General features: G+C 36.0%; 1 protein-coding gene across 1 annotated transcript; it reads left to right on the forward strand.

The window, feature by feature from the left end:
* Positions 1 to 16,533: 16,533 nt before the first annotated feature.
* LOC107805690 (uncharacterized) lies at positions 16,534 to 16,983 on the forward strand. The gene has a single exon (XM_016629763.1). The coding sequence runs from the start codon at positions 16,534 to 16,536 to the stop codon at positions 16,981 to 16,983; it is 450 nt and encodes a 149-aa protein (XP_016485249.1).
* Positions 16,984 to 24,781: the final 7,798 nt, after the last annotated feature.

A 24,781-nucleotide genomic window follows, 5' to 3' on the forward strand; every position in this document is an offset into this window, starting at 1 on the left:
AATTTTATTTTTATAATTTTATCATCTCAACTTTACAAACTATCTTTTTAATTTATACAAGAATATATAGCATTTTAAAATTTAAGAGTGTATACCCTTATTAATAAAAATAAATAATCAATATTCAAAATATGTGTTTGAAAAAATTACTAAGCTCCTAAAAATAATAATATCACGGGTAATTACAAAATTTGTGTTTATAATTTACCAACAATTGAGAATTCTTTACTCACATTACCTTTCGCATTCCACAAAATTCGTGAAGTGGTTGATTTAATCAAACTAAAAGCGGACAAAATTTTAATTAATTAGTTGAGTTCAAAATCTTATATAATAGTAAAGTTTATTAATTAATTGTGGTATGGTTTCTCTCTCGTTTTTCTTTTATGATCTTAAATATTTTCTTAGTAAACTAATCTCATTATTGAAAAACCGGTAAAAAACAAAGGAAATTTTCCCTCCTATAGCAAAGTTTTACACCCTATTTATTATAAATAAAAATCTTTGTAAAATATTATTTTCTTGTCACGACCCCAACTCCGGTCGTGATGGCGCCCAACACACTGCTAGGCAAGCCTAACCAACTGACAACCCTTTCTGTTTTCTTATGAAAATCATTATCAGTTAACACAGTTAAATTGCTAAATTACTCCAATAAGAGTTTAAGACAACGAGTTAAATATGCAGAAAGTCAGATGATAATACCACTACATAGCCCATACAGATCTGGTGTCACAAGTCTCGAGCCTCTAGTACAAGTTTAACAACCTAATACATGTCCATCTAGGGAATACTAATTAATAACAAGGATAGAAGGGAGAGATCAGGGCTGCGGACGCCATGCAGCTACCTCGATGCTCCCGGATATGCGCTGCTCAACTGAAATAATCCTCACTCAGCCTCAGATGCACCTGGATCTGCACGCAAGGCGCAGGGAGTAATGTGAGTACTCCGACCCAGTGAGTAATAAGCATAAATAATGACTGAGAATAAGAAATCACGGAAAACACAGAGTAATCTACACTGCGGTAGTTTAAAAAAACAAGTAATATGAGAGTAATAAACCAATGGAAGCGAAATGTAGAAATACTACAACAAATAAGCAGTTAAGTGACAGACATATAAAGAGAAATCAACACATAGAACGGTACCCTATAGTACCCGCTGCGGCGTGCAGCCCGCTCCATTTATTTATCGTCGACGGCGCTCACTGGGGGTGTGCAGACTCCGGGAGGGGCCCCTTGCGGCCCAAGCGCAATATCAAGCCATCTCGTGGCATCAAATCTAGGCCCTCAGCCTCATATCAATATCAGTATAACACTGCTGCGGCGCGCAGCCCGATCCCATAGTATCCTCACATCTGGCCCTTGGCCGTACTCAGTCCATAAATCATATAAGCTCCTCAGGCAATAGTAAAATAGTAGTTCTCAGCCCAAAATATCATTTAATATATCTTTTAATTTCAAAAATCGAGTAAAAGTGGCTGAGTTGTAAGACAGTAGAAAACGGTACGACTGAGTTCAAGTAGTAAGTCAAACAGTGAGAAAATAGTAAATAAACTCCCCAGAGGGTTCAAAGAATTGGCAAGAAGCCCAAATATGACAATCAATCCAAATAATGATGATAACAAATAAGCTTTAATCAAATACGCAGTAGAAGCATCACTCGGGACGGACCAAGTCACAATCCCCAATAGTAAACGACCCGCGTTCATCATCAAGCGCGTGTCTCACCTCAATATAGCACTACGATGTGCAAATCCGGGGTTTCAAACCCTCAGGACATCATTTACATTCATTACTCACCTCAAGCAGGCCGAAATCCTAGCTCGCTACTCCCTTGCCTCGCAAATCAACCTCCTCGAGCGTCGAATCTGATCAAAACCACAAGTAATACGTTACAATAGGCTAAGGGAATACAACCCAATCGAAAAGACTCGAAAAATATCGAAAATCACGAAGTTGGCAAAACCCGAGCCCCGGACCCACTTCTCGAAAAATCAGAAAATTGATATCACCGCATTCCTTATCTCGCCACGAGTCTATACATATCAAATTTACCGAAATCCGAGCTCAAATGCTCCCTCAAACCCCCAAATTTCTATTTCAAAAGTCAAGCTCTAATCCTTCCCTTTTTAGTCAAATTTCCATGAATTTAGATGTTGAATCTACAATTAAATGACGTTTTTAGGCCATAGGACTCACCTCCAATCGATTCACAGTCAAAACCCTCTTTAATACTCGTCAAAAGCTCCCAAGGTTACTCAACAATGGAGGAAATGGGACTTGGTTCGCGGGTGAAATGTTTATTAAAACCCTTCTGTCAGCCCAGATTTTACTCTATGCGATCGCATCCATGCCTCTACGATCGCATAGCTCAACTTTCCCAGGCCTCCAAAATGTCCTATGCGAATGCGACCCCTTAACTGTGATCGCACTGCTTCACCAATCAAACCTACGCGATCGCATACACTACTCCGCGATCGCATTGAACAAAGTACCCCTCAGAACCTCAGGTTCATTTAACATTACGCGATCGCATTACTCCTCATGCGATCGCAATGAACAACCTCCTCAACCTATGTGATCGCATACCCTATTCCGCGATCGCATTGAGCAATCAGAACGGCCTTCCCCAAACCTTCTATGCGATCGCAATTGCACTCCTGCGATCGCAGAGAACAAAAATGTTCTGCAACACTCAGCTGAAATCTGCAACTTCAAAAACCAAGATTGGTCCGATTGACCATCCGAAATCACCCCGAGGCCCCCGGGACCTCAACCAAAAGTGCCAAACCATCCTAAAACATTATTCAAACTTGTTCCAATCATCAAAATACCACAAACAATACCAAAACTATCAAATTACATCGGATTCAAGCCTAAATTTCTTTAAAACTTCCGAAATATGCATTCGATCAAAAACCCGACCAAAACACCTCCGAATGATCTGAAATTTTGTACACACATCCAAAATCACCTAACGAAGCTACTGCAACTCTCGGAATTTCATTCCGACCCCCGTATCAAAATCTCACCTACCAACCGGAATTCGCCAAAATACTAACTTCGCCAATTCAAGCCTAATTCTACTCCGGACCTCCAAAATCAATTCCGATCACACTCCTAAGCCAAATATCAACCCCCGAAGCTAACTGAATCACCAGAAATCACATCCGAGCCCTCTAACTCAATAGTCAACATCCAGTTGACTTTTATAAAACAAGTCTTCCTTAAAGAGACTAAGTGTCTCATTTCCTATCAAAACCAATCCTATTTAACTCTAACACACTGAATACCGATAACGAAATATGAAGAAGCATAAAATGGGGGAAACGGGGCAGTAACTCATGTGACGACGGGTCGGGTCATCACATTCTCCCCAACTCAAACAAACGCTCATCCTCGAGCGTACCCATAGTTGTCCTAGAAGCCAACCAAAAGCTGAATGACCTTATCAAGCATAAACCCGGGGATGATCCCACGTCACCCTATCTCACATGGGTCCGATAACGCGTTTTAACTAAAATCACACAATCTAGCCTAGCCCATAAATCATAGAGCCACATTTCACCTTTTCGGAATCATACACAAGATCAGAACCTCACACCTACATTCAGAATAAGTCTGAACCAGCTGTAGTAGACCATGCCTGCAACCTTAGGTGCAATTATATGATATACCAATAACTCAAACAAATGCAGCGATAACTTCCATTCATGGCAGCTGCCCACAACAACCAAATACCGATAGAAATCTCTTATTAGCCAAGGTCTCATTCCAACACTCTCATATACTGCCAACGATAATTGAAACACGCAATAAACCATAACCATTGCTCAGATCAACCATTCATGAGGCCATTTCTCCTCTAGCAATTATCATAACAAATTTTTGAACCGAACCTCGATACTTACCCATCCAACATGCTGAAATCAAATCCGTTCGTATTCATTAATGACCCTAACGATCACTTCGAACCCAACACACCACTCTGGTGACATGACATATCAATACATGCCTAAGCCACAACTTGCATAGTACGTGCACCAATAAGAAACGGTCCGAACATACTCAAATCATGAAAATGACTCAACTGAGAGAGTTGTACCTCAAACTCACCAGTACTGCCACAACACAAGGCTGAGACCCTGTCTCACATCATAGAAATAGGACACACAAATTTGACCCGCAAGGTCATGTTTCCACACAGCTTTGCTGCAACGCGCGATCCTATCCAAATACTACTCCACATGAAACACCTCAAGTCACTATGCTTGAAATCGACAACCATGCTCAATTGATGTTTGGAGCCAAAGCAAATCATTACACCCACGGTGAAACAAATAACACACACCACACAAACCTGATAGAACATAACCGGTACGTTATTCACCGAGCAACACCCAATTACTCATCCCGCTCGACTTCCACTGCTACAACTCCTATCGGAGCCAGACGATCCAGTGCCCGGCACCAAATTAATACCGAAATCAACAACCTCGCCTGGTGACATGCCTAGCCATACGAAACGCATCCAAAAAGTCCCTCAACACCGGAACTGAATTAATGATAGCAACCTTTGCACTGACATCCATCACGAATGCCCAATTAAGAAAGTAATCCTTCCCAACCGTCCGCTGGTTCTTTGAAATATAAACCACTCTGCTAGAACATAATCTAACGCACTTCATCACTCAACCCGTGGCATTTTCGGTATTGCCCGTAGCGCAATAGTTCAGAATCACTCAACACTAAGACAACCAGTCTGAATTCCGACATCACATCATAAATCTAACATACCAGCAAACAAAGATCCACTCGAGCCTCCAAATCCCGATTGCCGCTAAACGGTGCTGAATACACACGATCCACCACTATAACCTAGCCTGTACATGAGAACTCCCAGTCTCCAACTCCATATGGCACACAAATCCTCATACCTGATTTTAGTTTCCACCGTGCGAATACATGCACACCTTTAATACCCAATCATCCCCCGATAAATACTCTAAAATTTCCATGTGCCATACAAGCAACTCGAATATCAACAGTCGATCCAGCCTTAAAGTGCCGCAATACTATTGAAGTGCCATCAACTTAATCACATTGGCCTTTTTCTGAAACATATACCCTCTACAAATCACTATGATTAGAAATACAATTTCCTTAATCATCTGAAGATCATTCACCCTAATCATCTGAAGCTCATTTCTCTAATCACCTAAAGCTGCCCGTACTGCCTAAGAATGTTATGAATTTCCATTCAGAACTGAACCATAACCTTACACACGCAAATCTCAATCCTTCACAACATATCGCATATACCATATCATCCTAAGGTAACATGAGGACTTCACCTCCCTTCCAAACCATGAACGTTTACGTACTCAACTAGTCAAGAACTTCCATTGATCCCATCTAGAAGAAAAATCATTACACATCCCATGCTCTGCATGACATACATAGGTCTTGTTCAAATTCTTACAATACCGACACGACGGATGAGATATGTATAAATTCATAACACCGTCGAATCAACAATTTATTGGGTCTATACTTCTGACAAGAACTATCACCTCATTATGAACCAAACAATGGTCTTAGCCCCTTAATTTACTTCATATACTCAAATTGCACTGATCTCGAATTCAATGATCTCGTCTCACCCATTACGAACTGCCCAGGCAATAAGTCACCCCAGACATAATCAAAAGCCGCATATGATGCCCTAATATGCCAATAGGCTACCAATTCGAACGCGATACAAAAAAGAAAACAAACTCTGGAAGGAATTACCAATCCCACGCACTAATACGGATTTTCCTTAGAAAACAGGAAGCAAGGCATACAAAATAGCATATAGAAAACTATACTCAACATCACACTGTTGCGGTGTGCAACCCGATCCAGATAACATACCCATGGCGGCGTGCCACCGATCCACACATAGATCTCACATAAGGAGATGCACATCGAGCCAAATTTGCTCATTACAACAAAATACCGAGTATCGGTCGTAAGCATGCTAAGTGCATAATAATATCTCTGAGGGACATATAGCGTTATAAGCTACAAAACTCAAGCATAACTGAGGTGCGATGTACAATTTGAATTTCAAGAGCCAAGATGCTCATATAACGTCATTCCTACGCGGATTCTCAACACATAGCAATTTCTCAAGCCGTCTCACAACTCACACGGCGCAATGCATCACTACGCGAAATATCTGACAATGAAACATCAACCTAACTACTCCTCCATGAGGACCGCGTTACTAGAATGCACACATCTGGCCTGATATAGAGTCATTATTCACATTAAATCTATCCACCGACTTCAAGCTGATTCTGATCACACCGAACTAGTCTGATAACCTTTTAAAGGTCCATAATAACTCCCATTTTTCTCATAACATACAAGAACAACCATCACAATCGGAGTAATCCTCCCCAGTTCACAACCCAATATGCCAAGTGCCCTCCAGGCATGAATCTTCAATTTAACGACACCATCACAAACTTCATACTTGGTTTACATCTTTAATCAATCAAGTGATCACATGCCACACTTATATAATCTTCCCGTGGGACACACTCCCACAACCTACCACAACAATATCTGGAGCGTACCTCCAAACCACCGGTCGCACTAACGCTGAAGAGCGATCAAGAATCATTAACCAGGACGCAAAACCCTTTTTACAAAACACCGATCTTAGGTGACGCTGAAGACAATACCAACTTACCGTAAACATCGAAACTTATCTCCTGCTCATCCGAGCTCATGACATCTTGTCAAAAAAATTCCTTCACTCGTGCCATTCTCGGCCCAATTTCCACAACCAGAACTGATTCACCAACATGCATCAAATCGGAACTAACATAGTACATAACCGCACAAACCACTAACCAATATCAAGCTCCCCAACTTGGCTCGAAGCCATAGATCACAACACACTATACTCATAATGCATATACTCCATTGTTGCCTCAATACCATAGTGAGGTTAAACTCAAATCCTCTGTAAACTTGTGTAAACACATTTCATCTAGTACTTCAACTCTTTGGCAACCTCGCAACAGTTAAACTCACTCTCTTAAGTGAACCAAAAATTTCAAACTTCAACACTTACAATTCATTTGCACATGAGACCTTCTGTCATTCACATGAGGACACACCGCCTCAGCACACTTCACGGGAGATAACCCACCTGATTCGCCTCAATATAACATTTCCGTATACCTTCCACCGCCATAAGCATGACGCAGTCACTTGATCTTCCTGAGTCTGTACTCATACCGCAACATAAAATTTACTTCACTCCCAACTAGGAGTCATGAAAAGATTCTTCAAACGCCCATAACTCGGGCTATAACTTGAATCAAGATAGACTTCAAGCATCTACTAATTCTTCTATCATTCAACAGACCCCTTCTCGTCGCTTCCAATTCATATAGATATGCCTCGTAGTACTAACATACTCCTCGCATAGCCACAGCTGTCATTTCCACTAACGGGGACACTACCGAACATATAAGTTCAAAAACACTTGTTTACACAATCAGCACCTCGGCGCTCCAGCCATAGGCAAAGATCCATCCACAAGTCCTTCAGACTGGCCCACCATAAACTAACAGAGATTACACCTCGCCCCTCGATCGGGGAATCACAAGCCATCGAGGCACATCTGATACTGAGCGCTCATGCGCTCATACGAACGTGTGGAAGGAATTTCAAAAGTTTCTTTTCAAGATGAATCAAGGACGCATGATAAGAATTCAAGAATGTGAAGTTTTCCTAAAGGTTCTGCAGCCTATCGAGGATAAATACAGACGTCTCCGTACCGATCCGCAAGACTCTACTAAACCGACTCATGACTCGCGAGATCAAGTAACCAACTTGTCACGACCCCAACCCCGGTCGTGATGGCGCCCAACACACTGCTAGGCAAGCCTGACCAACTAACAACCCTTTCTATTTTCTTATGAAAATCATTATCAGTTAACACAAATAAATTGCTAAATTACTCCAACAAGAGTTTAAGACAACGAGTTAAATATGCGTAAAGTCAGATGATAATACCACTACATAGCCCATACAGATCTGGTGTCACAAGTCTCGAGCCTCTAGTACAAGTTTAACAACCTAATACATGTTCATCTAGGGAATACTAATTAATAACAAGGATAAAAGGGAGAGATCAGGGCTGCAGACACCATGCAGCTACCTCGATGCTCCTGGATATGCGCTACTCAACTGAAATAATCCTCACTCAGCCTCAGATGCACCTGGATCTGCACGCAAGGTGCAGGGAGTAATGTGAGTACTCCGACCCAGTGAGTAATAAGCATAAATAATGACTGAGAATAAGAAATCATGGAAAACACAGAGTAATCTACACTGCGGAAGTTTAAAAAAACAAGTAATATGAGAGTAATAAACCAATGGAAGCGAAATGTAGAAATACTACAACAAATAAGCAGTTAAGTGACAGACATATAAAGAGAAATCAACACATAGAACGGTACCCTATAATACCCGCTGCGGCGTGCAGCCCGCTCCATTTATTTATCGTCGACGGCGCTCATTGGGGGTGTGCAGACTCCGGGAGGGGCCCCTTGCGGCCCAAGCGCAATATCAAGCCATCTCGTGGCATCAAATCTAGGCCCTAAGCCTCATATCAATATCAGTATAACACTGTTGCGGCACGCAGCCCGATCCCATAGTATCCTCACATCTGGACCTTGGTCGTACTCAGTCCAGAAATCATATAAGCTCCTCGGGCAATAGTAAAATAGTAGTTCTTAGCCCAAAACATCATTTAATATATCTTTTAGTTTCAAAAATCGAGTAAAAGTGGCTGAGTTGTAAGACAGTAGAAAACGGTACGACTGAGTTCAAGTAGTAAGTCAAACAGTGAGGAAATAGTAAATAAACTCCCCGGAGGGTTCAAAGAATTGGCAAGAAGCCCAAATATGACAATCAGTCCAAATAATGATGATAACAAATAAGCTTTAATCAAATACGCAGTAGAAGCATCACTCGGGACGGACCAAGTCGCAATCCCCAATAGTAAACGACCTGTGCTCATCATCAAGCGCGTGTCTCACCTCAATATAGCACTACGATGTGCAAATCCGGGGTTTCAAACCCTCAAGACATCATTTACATTCATTATTCACCTCAAGCAGGCCAAAATCCTAGCTCGCTACTCCCTTGCCTCGCAAATCAACTTCCTCGAGCATCGAATCTGATCAAAACCACAAGTAATACATTACAATAGGCTAAGAGAATACAACCCAATCGAAAAGACTCGAAAAATATCGAAAATCACGAAGTTGGCAAAACCCGAGCCCCGGGCCCACTTCTCGAAAAATCAGAAAATTGACATCACCGGATTCCTTATCTCACCACGAGTCTATACATATCAAATTTACCGAAATCCGAGCTCAAATGCTCCCTCAAACCCCCAAATTTTTATTTCAAAAGTCAAGCCCTAATTCTTCCCCTTTTAATCAAATTTCCATGAATTTAGATGTTGAATCTACAATTAAATGACGTTTCTAGGCCATAGGACTCACCTCCAATCGATTCCCAGTCAAAACCCTCTTTAATACTCGTCAAAAGCTCCCAAGGTTACTCAACAATGGAGGAAATGGGACTTGGTTCGCGGGTGAAATGTTTATTAAAACCCTTCTGTCAGCCCAGATTTTACTCTATGCGATCGCATCCATGCCTCTACGATCGCATAGCTCAACTTTCCCAGGCCTCCAAAATGTCCTATGAGAACGCGACCCCTTAACTGCGATCGCACTGCTTCACCAATCAAACCTACGCGATCGCATACACTACTCCGCGATCGCATTGAACAAAGTACCTCTCAGAACCTCAGGTTCATTTAACACTACGCGATCGCATTACTCCTCATGCGATCGCAATGAACAACCTCCTCAACCTATGCGATCGCATACCCTATTCCGCGATCGCATTGAGAAATCAGAACGGCCTTCCCCAAACCTTCTATGCGATCGCAATTGCACTCCTGCGATCGCAGAGAACAAAAATGTTGTGCAACACTCAGCTGAAATCTGCAACTTCAAAAACCAAGATTGGTCCGATTGACCATCCGAAATCACCCCGAGGCCCCCGGGACCTCAACCAAAAGTGTCAACCCATCCTAAAACATCATTCAAACTTATTCCAATCATCAAAATACCACAAACAACACTAAAACCATCAAATTACATCTGATTCAAGCCTAAATTTCTTAAAAACTTCCGAAATACGCATTCGATAAAAAACCCGACCAAAACACCTCCGAATGATCTGAAATTTTGCACACACATCCAAAATCACCTATCGAAGCTAATGCAACTCTCGTGATTCCATTCCGACCCCCGTATCAAAATCTCACCGACCAACCGGAATTCGCCAAAATACTTACTTCGCCAATTCAAGCCTAATTCTACTCCGGACCTCCAAAATCAGTTCCGATCACACTCCTAAGCCACATATCAACCCCGAAGCTAACCGAATCACCGAAAATCACATCCGAGCCCTCTAACTCAATAGTCAACATCCGGTTGACTTTTCCAAAACAAGCCTTCCTTAAAGAGACTAAGTGTCTCATTTCCTATCAAAACCAATCCGATTTAACTCTAACACACCGAATACCGATAACGAAACATGAAGAAGCATAAAATGGGGGAAACGGGGCAGTAACTCACGTGACGACGGGTCGGGTCGTCACATTTCTATAGCTACCTTTTAGTTTTTATAGCAAAATATGTATTTATGATCACTTCCTACAGTTAAGCTATTAAATACGTGTCTAATATTTTTCTCTCACATTCTTTCAGTTTATTCTCTCCCAAAATTACTGCATAGTATCTTATTTCTCTCTATACTATCTCTCTCTCATAGCACCATTGTCTTCCTCATTGTTGAACCATGAAGTTCTCTCTCCTAGATTGTTCTCAAACCCTAGAATAGATTTTGCGGATGGGTGATGGCAAAAATTTGTTGACGAATTCCTTATAAACTTGCAGTGTAACAGCAGCACCATATTAAAACTCCACCTTGATTTCCCTTTCAAATGTTGTTTCTCATCCGATGTTAGTGTCTCGGTCCTTTTCGCCATCACCCATAAAGTCAAAGAATTCAATTTGATTTTATCCAATGTATTGACAGAGGAGATTTTATCCAGTGTACAGTGGTTTTGCTGAATTGATTTTGAATGTTGACATGGGAGAGGAAAGGATAGAGGAGACGGTGGCAGCGACTAATGAGATTAGGATTAAGTTTGAGATTTTTAGTTTGTACAGTGGTTTTTTCTTCTTGTATTTATATGTATTCGATAAGGCATACATATTTATACAGTGGTTTTATCTTCTAGTATTTATATGTACTCGATAAGGCATACAATGATTTTTATTTTGTACAGTAATTTTTGGCTATTGTATTTAAATGTAGTTATATGTATTTAAGTTCATACAACAATATTTTTAAATACATTGTTAGTTCTATCATTTTGATGTTATTCATCAATTAGTTATCCATTCAATCTTACTATATTCATCTGTATTTTCAATTTAACTGTATACATATGTATTTAAAATAACAATACAATAAAATACAGTAAAATACTCTCAAATAAATAGAAAATCAATGAATACAACTAATGAAATATACTCAATAAAGCAGTAATACCATGTATTATGAATAAATAAAATATTGTGAATACAAAAATAAACTTGAATACATCGAACAATGTCAGAAAGGAAAAAAAACTCGAACAATATCAGAAAAAAAAGGTACTGAAACTCTAAAGAATGCTCTGTTTTTTTGTGTTTAGCGTTTGATAAATCTTCTCATTAATTGATTGATAATGTTGTGTGTTATAATTGATTTTGGTGAGTTATATTAGGAGCGTATCCCGTTAAATTAGCAACGTTCCATTATTAAACAACTGAAGAGACTTATTATTACGTTGCATTCATGAATACATGGTATGAATACATGTGAATACAGCGGCTGACAGCTGGACTGCCTGTTTTTTAGCCGATTTTTACTGTTGTATTCATAAATGCAGTAGCTCGAATACATTACCATAACAACTGAAAGGTAGCTACGGAAAGTAATTACGTATACGATAACTATATGAAGTTAATAACTATTAAACAATAGTCATTTCTGAAAATTCCTCAAAAACAAACATTGTTTAAGTAGGAAAGGAGTCCAATTTTAATATGAATTATGTTGTTACATGTAATTATCTTTTTTGATAACCTAATGAAAATTAAGTTTTTTTTTTTTTTACATTGTCATTGTATGAAAATTAAACTCTTAATATACATAAAAGATGAAACTTACTTGAAATTGGAGCTTTCATGGTAGAATATCCTATAAAAGTTTTGTGGCAGTGGTGAATAGAGTAGCATTGCAAGCATAATTAATTTTTTTTAAAATACAAGATCGTACTCCATTTGAACCACACAAAAAAAAGATGAAGATAAAATGACAGAACGTTAATGATGAATTTTACCATCCAACTATAGATGTTGGGTCGATTTAGAGGGCGAACGAGGTTTACATGAATCTGTTTCATCGAAAAATTACATTGTACGTATAAATAAAATTCGTTTTGTGCTTTTATATATTATATTTTAAATCCCTATGAGACAAAACAAAAGAATAACTTAGTGGTCAAGGGGTTTCAAAACTATTATGAGGTTGTTGGTTCATAATTTTTTAAAATTTTTTAACTTTTCCTTTTTTAACCCCTTAGCAAAATTTTGCCTCTGTTTGCATATCAAACAACTACGGCTTTCATTCTTTTTCATTCCAAGCGTGCATATCTCTCTTTTTTTTTAAAAAAAAAAAATATTGCTTAACTTTGTAATAGAATTTCATAGATAAAAGAATTGCTTAACTTTGTATTACAATTTCGTAAGACAAAAGAAGCACAACACCTTACCATGATTGACGATCCACTGGTCAATTAGCAGCAAGAAAAAAAAAAAAAACCAATAGCACACAGAAACGAGGACCAAGCTTGAAATTAAAGAGTCTTCATCATTATTATAGAAATCGAAAAATAGGCAATGTCCTTATGAATTATTGGTGGAAGAAGTTAGCTTTTATAAATTGAAGTAATTAATTGCAATACGACTATATATAATTTTAACTCCATATTTAGTCATAATGAAGAAAACAATAAAGAAAAATAATCGATTCTAAAGTTCTAAATATAGAAACAACAACAACAACAACCCAGTAAAAATAATCGATTCTAAAGTTCTACATATAGAAAATTAACTTAAATTACAATTTTGTCTAATGTAAAATTTATTTTTAAAGGGTAAAATAGGCGAACGACATTTCGATAGAGACATCGTGCTTTTAATATAGTTAGATATGCTCTTTGTAAAATTACCCTTTCTATAATATCCATATAGAATTCCTAAGATTACCGATAAAATAAGCTTTAAAGATTTGAATTTGATCAAATCTTAGTGCATCACTTACAATAGCAAATATTATGTTAGTACATAGTTTCATAATTAAAGGTTTCATTTAATTCAATTAAAAGATATGCTTGCATATTTTTATTCTATTGCACAAAAGATTCTATCAAGCATAATGCCTAATATTTGAAGTTTTACACGTATAATTTTTTCATTCGACAAAGTTTCATCTTGTATAATACTTAAGATTCGAAGACTTGCACGTATCTTTCCTAGAGTTCTTCCATCAATCTTGAAAGAATTTAATTTTCTAGTAGCTTTAAAATATGTGGCTTAAAGTCCAAATCTTTATATATTTAGTTATGAATTTATTAATAACGTATTAATTTTCGTTGATATTTAATTAGTAAAATATGCATATCTTTTAAGTTTGTAAATTTGAATTAATTTTTTATCCTTTATGTAACATAAAAAAGGGAAAAATAATTTTTTGATAATTTTTGTCTAAAGCATGTGATAAATTGTAATGTAACTTCTATTTTTTTTTCCCAGTTAGATACTTGTTTATTCTGTAATATTTTCAGCATTCTATTTGTGGTCGCAAAACTATCAACTTAACAAATATTGAATCTTATTTGTCAAAAAGTTATAACGTACAAATAGGATAAAATTGAACTTTTTGGTTATAAATATATTATAAAAATCCTTTTAACATAGAAAGATTCTAATGAAATGATAACGAGGATTCAAATTTTGGTTTAGCTCACAAGTTTAAATTCATGTAGTATTTTTTTTGGGATTTTTATCTATCTATACTATAATAAAAACTTATTTACTACCTTTATTTAGGTTCCTTATTAATTACTTTATATACCTATATTTACAAGTTTTATACAAAATCATAAAAAAGAGGAAATGAAACATACCTTAAATATTGGGTATTAGTTACACATCATCTCCTACATTTAAGATACTCTTCCTTTTTTCAAGAAAAACTATATCTGTCTTTGTACTTACCCAAAATCATTACCTCTCTTTGTACTTACCTAAAATCATCACCGTAAGAAACCCACTGGACCCCAATATCATCACCTCTCTTTGTACTTACTCACAATAAGAAACCAATTGATACCCATAATCTTTCTAACCTAAAAATCTCGCTTGTTCACTCCTCTTCCACTGTTATCCCACCCACAATTACAGATTCTTTCCTCTTCCAAAGCTGTTGATATACGATTTCTCTCTTTAATCGTCCAAAATCTCTTTCTTATTTATACAATACATAAGAAATTCGAAGATTTGTTCTACAATTAAGTTGTGGGTAAGCTTCACTCTACATTAAAGTTGGTTTTAGGTTGAATTTCATAATGAAACTCGAGTAAGATGAAGTTTCGGAATTGTATTACGTTTGTATGATAAAGATATCATAATTGTATCTGAGTTGTATTTGATACATCAATACCTAAGACAGTTCTGATACAATACTAATACTATTAAAATACCATATTGTATTATAATTTAAGTTTAGAGTTGGTTCTAGGTGGATGTTTTAAATTGAAACTTGAAAAGATGAAGATCAAAGTTGTATCATAATTTAGAATTGTATCACAATTTGTACCTAAAACAATACATGATACAATACTAATACAAGTATAATACGATATTGTATCGGTTTAAGTTTAAAGTCGGTTTTAAGTTGTATCATAATTGTATCAGATATGTATAAGAATTCTTTCAGGGTTGTATCAAATTTGTATTTGAATTATGAGCAGTTGTGATCGTGATGAATTTTACAGTTTGTATCACAAATATATGATAATTATATATTAATTTATTAGTATTCTATCAGGTATTATTTTGAATATTAATGTACCATCTACAAGTTATATACAATTGTGATATAAGTATGATACAGTTACATTTTACGTATTGATGTATCTGATACAATTTAAATACAATTATGATACATTTATCATACAATTCCTGAATATTTCTTCATTTTCAGTGTTGTCCGGTCTCCCTGCAAAAGAACGATGTAATTGATGATTTAATAATATAAAATTATCGGCAACAGCGGGAAGAGAGAAGATAGAGATTATGGGCGTAGATTAAGGAATTTTGTTGTAAAAAAGGAGAGAGAAGAGGAGAGGGAAAAAAAAGGAAAGTGTTATGATAAATATCACATTATGTTGGATGTCTACTCTTCTTCCATGATCTTCATCTCAAATGTTTAATGACATATTTTGTATGTTCAATGACATATTCCATGACATATTTTCTTCACATTTATGCCTACATAAAGACCTTGTAATAGATAGAAAAATACACACAATTGAAGAAGAAATAAGAATCTCTTCTCCTCTCCTTCTCTCTATATCTCTTAGTTTGTTTTTACTTGTTCTATATTATTATTTTGGGTTATATTTTATAACACGTTATCAGCACGATGCTCTACCATCTCAAGAAGATCTTTGAGAAAATTAAGGTATAATTTTTCTCAAATTTGTATTTTTTTAATTATGTCTGATATTATGAAAAGAAAGTTCGTTGCCCTTGAAATTTCGGGCAAGAACTATATGACATGGGTATTGGATGCTGAAATCCATTTAGATGCAATGGGTCTTGGAGACGACATTAAAGATAAAGATAAAGCATCTACCCAAGACTGTGCTAAGGCCTTGATTTTCTTGCGCCATCACCTGGATGAAGGGTTGAAAATTGAATATATCACAGTGAAAGATCCACTTGTTTTGTGGAATGGTTTAAAAGAAAGATATGACAACTTAAAGTTGGTCACTCTTCCACAAGCACGATATGATTGGGCTCATCTTAGGCTCCAAGACTTTAAGTCTGTTTCTGAATATAATTCTGCTATGTTTAGAATTACTTCTAAATTGAAACTCTATGGAGATAATATCAGTGACTATGATATGCTTGAAAAAACGTTTACAATGTTTCATGCCTCCAATATGGTCTTGCAACAGCAGTACCAAGAGAAAGGCTTCACAAAGTACTCTTAGTTGATTTCTCTTCTACTTGTGGCTGAACGAAACAATGAATTGCTTATGAGAAATCACGAAAATCGACCCACTGGGTCTACATCATTACCTAAAGAGGATGAAGTGTATTCCCATTATGCTAATCGTGGAAAAGGTCGTGACCATATTCGTGGTCGTGGCCATATCCAAGGAAGAAAATTTCCTGGTGTTAATCATCCTCCACCGAAAAATAACTTCCAAAAATGGAAAGGGAAAGATAAGAAGCGAAACGCAGAGGGTTCAAAAACTAAATGCCATCGTTGCGGTGGAAAAGGGCATTGGGCAAATATTTATCGCATACCAAAATATTTGGTTGAACTTTATCAAGCATCTCTGAAGAATAAAGGTCCTGAAGCCAATCTTGTCTATGACAATGAATTTGACATCACCCACTTGGATGTGACAGATTTTTTTGAGCACCCTGATAAAAAAATAAACCACTTGATCGGTGATGGATCTGTGGTAAGAGATGATTGAGCAATTTAATTTTTATGCTTTCATATTCGTAGTATGTAATGAATAAACATCTCGTAATATTTATTGCACTTTATAATTCTTCTTATGTAGTTCTTAAGAATATTTTTATTTCCGAAATTTTATAAATTTCACAAACAAGGAGTAATATCCTATTAATTAGTATTCTAGTCTCAGTGATCTTTTAACAATTTTAACTTTCCTTTGTGTTGCTTTAATTCTCTTTAAGAAAATGTTTACAAGCACCCTGGAACAACTTTTGTTACTTCACCCTCAATTTTTTTTTATGAGTATGTTCTTTTCTTACATGAATCATTTATTTTTCATACAATATGTAGGAAAATGCAAATAATTTATACATGTAAATAAATTTGTTGTAGTTGTATTAGTCATATGTGTACTTGTATTATTTTTTGCGTAATTATTTGTATAATAATTAGAATTTGCCAGAAAATGCATTAAAGGCTGCTATTGAATTATTGGTTTAACTTTATTTCTTTTCCATTTTTCTCTAAAAATACTAATATTTATACATATACTTCTTTTGTATGTCAAACTACGGGAAGCAAATATGGATATCTTTTAAAGCAAACTTGGATCAAAGTTCAATTGTAAAAATATTTGCTTAATTGATTCATGTACGACACATACAATATTCAAAGAGAAGAAATATTTCTCTCATTTAAGTATGTGTAAGACAGATATTACTACAATTTCTGGTAGTAGTAATCTAATTGAAGGCTCTGGAAGAGCTACTATAACTCTGCCTATGGGAACAATAATTATCATAGAGAATGCAATGTTCTCCTTTAAGTCCAAGAGGAACTTGTTGAGTTTTAAAGATATCCGCGGAAATGGATTTCATATTGAGACAATAGATGAGAATAATATGGAATATCTCATCGTTACCAAGAATGTCTCTGGCCAAAAAAGAGTTATTGAGAAGTTCCCATCTTTATCTTATGGCCTGTATTGGACAAAAATTAGTGCAATTGAGGCACATTCTACCTTAAACCAAAAGGTTACTGCTTCCAATACTTTTGTACTTTGGCATGATCGATTGGGCCATCCTAGATAATTATGATGAGACGAATCATAGAAAACTCAAATGGACATCCATTAAAGAATTTGAAAATTCTTTTAAATAATGAATTTTCTTGCACTTCTTGTTATCAAGGCAAGTTAATTATAAGGCCATCACCAACAAAGGTTGGGATTGAGTCTCCTGCGTTTTTAGAACGCATACAAGGGGACATTTGTGGACCTATTCACCCATCTAGTGGGTCGTTTAGATATTTTATGGTCTTAATAGATGCATCTTCTAGATGGTCTCATGTATGCCTATTGTCATCTCGCAACCTCACGTTTGCAAAATTAATGGCACAAACAATCCGATTACGGGCACGATTTTTCGATAATCCAATTAAGTCTATTAGACTTGATAATGCTGCTGAGTTTTCATCCCAAGCATTTAATGATTATTGCTTATCAATTGGGATAAAAGTGGAACATCTTGTAGCTCATGTTCACACTCAAAATGGCCTTGCAGAGTCTTTAATTAAACATCTGCAATTGATAGAAAGACCGTTACTCATGAAAATGAAGTTGCCCACTTCTGTTTGGGGTCACGCCATTTACATACAACAATGCTAATTCGTCTCAGACCGACAAATTATCACAAATATTCCCCGTTGCAATTAGTTTTGGGTCATGAACCTAATATATCTCATCTAAGAATTTTTGGATGCGCTGTATATGTGCCTGTAGCACCCCCCATATCGCACCAAGATGGGTCCCCAAAGAAGTTAGGAATAAATGTTGGGTTTGAATCGCCCTCCATTATTTGCTACCTTGAAACATTAACGGGAGATTTGTTCACTGCTCGTTTTGCAGATTGTCGATTCGATGAGGCATTTTCCCCAAAATTAGGGGGAGAAATTAGTGAAACCAAACGTGAAATTTTGTGGAAAAATACATCATTGTCTCATCTTGATCCACGTGCCTCTATTTGTGACACATAGGTGCAAAAGATTATCCATTTGCAGAAAATAACAAATCAAATGCCAGATGCATTTACGGATCTGAAAATGATAACAAAATCACATATCCCTGCAGAGAATGTTCCAATCCATATTGATGCCCCTATTGGACAATCTTCTAGTGTCATAGCTAATGAGTCAAAAGCACGCCTAAAACGTGGCAGACCATTAGGTTCTAAGGATCGAAATCCTAGAAAAAGGAAAACAAATGATCAAGATGACACTACGAAAGAGTCTCATAAAGAAATTCACGATTTAACCAATCCTGAGATTCATGAGGAAATCAATGAGCCTGAGACTCAAGAAAATAAGGAACTATCAATAAATCCAATCGATATTGAGACAAATTTGAATCGAATGAATATAGTGGTGGATTACATCTTTGCATATAATGTTGCATCTAGCATTATGCAAGAAAGTGAGGATCTTGAACCTCAATCTGTTGGAGAATGTCGACAAAGACTTGATTGGCCAAAATGTCAAGAAGCAATCCAATTAGAGTTAAGTTCACTTGCAAAACGTGAAGTTTTTGGGCCTGTAGTCCAAACACCTAATGGTGTTAAGCCTGTTGGCTATAAATGGGTCTTTGTACGCAAAAGAAATGAGAAAAATGAGGTACAAAGATATAAGGCACGCCTTGTTGCACAAGGATTTTTACAAAGGCCTGGTGTCGATAATGAATAGACATATTCTCCTGTTATGGATGCTATAACATTCCGTTATCTCATTAGTTTTGTTGTCCATAAAAAGCTTGACATGCATTTAATGGATGTAGTTACGGCCTACTTTTACGGCTCACTTGATTATGAGATATACATGAAAATTCCCGAGGGATTTAAAATGACTAACGCACAGAATTCAAAGTCCCAGATTTTCAATCAAATTGCAAAGATTTTTGTATGGTTTAAAGCAATCAGGAAGAATGTGGTATAACTGTCTTAGTGAGTATTTATTAAAGGAGGGTTATATAAATGATGCCATTTGTCCATGTGTTTTTATAAAGAAAACAACAACGGAATTTGTTGTATTTGCCGTATATGTCGATGACATAAACCTTATTGGAACTCCTACAGAACTCCAAAAGGCAATTGATTATTTAAAGAAGGAATTCGAGATGAAAGATCTCTGAAAGACAAAATTATGTCTCGGTTTGCAAATTAAACATTTGACAAATGGGATTTTTGTTCATCAATATACCTACATTAAAAAGGTATTGAAACGGTTTTACATGGATGGAGCACATCCATTAAGTACTCTGATGATTGTTCGATAACTTAATGTGAATAAGGACCTGTTTCGACCTCAAGAAAAGAATGAAGAGCTTCTTGGTCCTGAAGTACCATATCTTAGTGCAATTGATGCACTAATGTATCTTGCTAACACTACAAGGCCTGACATAACTTTTTCGGTTAATGTCTTAGCAAGATATAGCTCTGCTCCTACAAGGAGATACTGGAATGGGATCAAACACATATTGTGATATCTAAAAGGGACTACCGATATGGACTTATTTTATGGCAATGATTGCAATCCCGATCTTGTTGGTTATGCCGATGCTGGGTATTTATCTGACCCGCATAAGGCTCGATCTCAAACAGGTTATGTGTTTACATGTGGCGGCACTGCCATATCTTGGCGATCAACTAAGCAATCAATCGTGGATACTTCTTCTAATCATGTTGAGATAATTGCTATTCATGAAGCAAGTCGAGAATGTATTTGGTTGAGGTCTATAATATATCTTATCCGAGACAAATGTGGTTTGAAGTGTGAAAAACTACCCACAATTTTGTATGAAGACAATGCAGCATGCATAGCCCAATTGAAGGGGGGATTCATAAAAGGAGATAGGACAAAACACATTTCACCACAGTTATTTTTTACACATGATCTTTAAAAGAATGGTGATATCAATGTTCAACAGATTCGTTCAAGTGATAATATGGCTGATTTGTTCACCAAATCTCTACCAACATCAACCTTCAAGAAACTGGTGTACAAAATTGGGATGCGAAGGCTCAAGCATGTGAGTTGATGCTCTCATAGGAGGAGTTAATACGCGTTGTACTCCTTTTCCCTTACAAGGTTTTGTCCTACTGGGTTTTCCTTGCAAGGTTTTTAACGAGGCAACCAAAAGGCGTATTTCTAAACATGTGTACTCTTTTTCCTTCACTAGGATTTTTTTTCCCATAGAGTTTTTTCCTAATAAGGTTTTAATGAGGCACATTATCTATGGACATCCAAGGGGGAGTATTATGATAAATATCACATTATGTTGGATGTCTACTCTTCTTCCATGATCTTCATCTCAAATTTTTAATGACACATTCAATGGCATATTTTATATGTTCAATGACATATTTTCTTCACCTTTATGCCTATATAAATGCCTTGTAATAGATAAGAAAATACACACAATTGAAGAAGAGATAAGAATCTCTCTTCCTCTCTTTCTCTCTATATCTCTTAGTTTGTTTTTGCTTGTTCTATATTGTTATTTTGGGTTATATTTTATAACAGAAAGGATATAATTGAATCCCTTAATTGAAGGCACTAATAATGGGGTGAGAGCCTTTTAAGGAGCAATATACACAATTTGTAAGAAAAACCTAGATACTCCCTCCGGTCCAAAATAAGTGATTTTTTAGCTGTTTTCTTGTGGTCCAAAATAACTGATTTTTTCATATTTCAAGAATGAATTAATTATTTTTTTCCTACATTGCCCTTGGAGTAAATAATATTGGAATATGTGTTAGGAGTATTTATGTGAAAAGATAGTAAAGGTTAATATGGTCAATTTTATTGCTAATTAATGTTAAAAGGGTGGATTTCTTAATATGTGTGAAAACAACCAAAAAATCACTTATTTTGGACCGGAGGGATTACTTATTAAAAATTACAAAACATAAAGAACATTGGTAAATAAGTTTCTAATATAGTATAACTAGGTAAAAGTCACTTTTTTTTTATTCCGCTTTAAGTTCTTGGTTTCACCGTTGTTCATATGTTCAACTTTCTTCCACATTAAATTTATGTAAGAGTCTTAAAAAAAATTAAGGAAAGTGCTTAACTACCCAGATATTGAGTTATTGTTAATTATATAGATGTCAGATATTTTACTATCTCAATATCCTCCTTGCAATTTAAAAAGTATATCAAATTACTGAGGAGTAGTTTGTTCATCCCTCTACATATCTTAAGTGTGCTAGGTTGCTTTCAAATTAAGTACTCCTTACATCCAGACAAATATTATTCGATATTTAAAAATAATTTTCATTCATTTTTCTACTATAAAAGTATGTTGTCTATATTACGGAGTAGTTCCTCAATTCTCTTAAAATTTGTATATATCATTATCAGCTCTAAGTGATGGCTTGATAACTGATATTAGTCGTTCCTATTCGTAATTGCTTGGCAGATGCAGTCTAATCTAAATATACATGAAAATTTAAAAATTAATTACTGATGGATGTCCTATAACAAGCTTTATTATACACTACTTAATGGGCCAAAGAATATTGGGCTTACCCTATAACAGTATAAAATTGGACTTCGAATTGGGTAGGGGCGACGCGAACACAGGCCCCCACTACCACAAATTATGACAGAAAAACTACCCTGTATAGCCCTTTAAAATTTTAATAGCCCAAAGTTTTTCCCCTTGGACCCGAAATGTCCCTCCGACCCAAACTTATTACATCTACTAGCCCATAATCCATAAACCACCCACGCTTTTGAACTCGCTCCTTTAACTCGGCTCTCTCAAAACACCTTTCTTCTCAAACACAGCTTCTGCCTTTTTACTCTTGATTTCAATGTAAGTCAAAATTTCAGTAGGTTTTCCGATTTTTGTTCATAGTCGACTCTAGGTTTTCCAATTTTTGTTCATAGTCGTCTCTATAATGGGGGGAAAAGACGTCTTTGAAGAAAAAAAAAGAAAGATGAAGGCATCTCCAAATTCTCTGAAATTAGCCGGTCAATTAGTGAAATATAACCCTAATTTCATTAGCAATGACGATGACGATTTTGAAGATTTACCAGATTTTGGGTGCGATTTGGGGCATGCAACCCATAAATCTGTTGAAGCAATGCAAAATACCCCTAGTGAAGGAAAGCAAAATATCCCTGTTGATAGAAGGACTCGTTCTCATAGCGAGACTCCCAGCGATAGAGTAACGAGGTCACACACTGCTCATCATGTAGTTGTTGAAAAAGGCACAAGTTACAAAAGAAAGATTAAAATAGTGGGAAAGGATGTTGTGAAGGATAAGGGTAAAGGTTCTAAAAGGAAGGCTAAAAGTGATAGGGATGATGTTCCATCAAAAAAGAGAAAAGTTCATGTTGATCAAAATGTTCTAGCTCATCTGATTTGAAGGTATTTTTTAATGATATAACTTTGACTTGTGTGCGCTTAGTTTATTTTAATATGTAGAAATTTAACCAATATGGCAGTTATGTTCCAAATTTGTATATAAAATGTATCATTCTTTTTTATATTGTATATAATGTGTATCAAGTCAATAAGTAATGTACAACTTTTGTATATAAAGTGTATCATCTATCCACATATTGTATACGTAATGTTTAAAGTGTATATTTGTGATTGTTATGAAGCTTATATATATTTATATTTTTGTGTTGTTTGCAGCTTTGGGATTACTATGTTCCTTTGGATGATCATTATAGTACCCGTATCAGTGTGCATACAAACTGCAGTATAGTAAAATATTTGAAAGATAATTTGGATGATCAGCAGATTGAGATGTTTAGAAGAACATGTTTTGGTTATTTTGTGGACTTGCCCGAATTTTTTATACAGAACCAACTTATCCATTCACTATTGATTAGGGAAGTAGTGTCACCTAAAGATAATGAGTTATGGACTAAAGTGAATAGCACCAAGTTGCGCTTTGGACTTGTAGAGTTTTGTATTATTACAGGTTTAAAGTGTAATGGTGATCTCCATTTAAAGAAGGGATTTTTACCTATCTATACCATATATCAAACTTTATTACCCTCAATGTTTAAGGTTTGTGTTTATTACATTTAAGCATACCAAATTACCATTTCTATACCATAATTCAAATTAGGGATATAATTAAGGGTTCATTTATATTAGGCATAATTATAGGACTATCTTCCCACTTTCTCTTTCCTTTCATCTCAACTGTTCATAACACACACACAACTCACGATGCTCCTATGCTTCCTCTCGTTGATCATCCCCAACTTCCCACCACCGTCAAAGAATATCATATTTTCAGATTCACAAGAAAATTTAAATTCTTTGATCCAACCGCTTGAATTCCCACTGGAAATAATAATGGCAGAGAGTTCGAAATTATTTGACCTATTTTTTTTTGGGCAGTGGTTGAAGGTTACTGGTTAACACAGTCGATTGAAATTCGAAGAAGAAGAAGAAGAAAAAGACATATTTCCAGAATTTGTAGATATTTTGTAGTCAAATTGTAGTCAAATTAGAAAAATTGTAGATAAATTGTAGACTGTTTTTTGCAGAAGATTTTGTAGAAGCTTTAGTCGTTTTGGATTTGTGAAAACAGAAAATAATGCATCTACAATCAGAATACAAATAATCTACAATTTATCTACAAGATATCTACAAAATAGATACATTGAATTTTAATATCCAAATTCTCATTTCAATTGTAGCATAATTGGCATTTTCGACATAATTGTAGAAGATTTGTAGAAGTTTTAGTCTTCCCAATCTACAATTCATCTACAATTTATCTACAATTTAT

This window comes from Nicotiana tabacum, chromosome 5 (genome assembly GCF_000715075.1).
Source record: "Nicotiana tabacum cultivar K326 chromosome 5, ASM71507v2, whole genome shotgun sequence".
NCBI lineage: Eukaryota > Viridiplantae > Streptophyta > Magnoliopsida > Solanales > Solanaceae > Nicotiana > Nicotiana tabacum.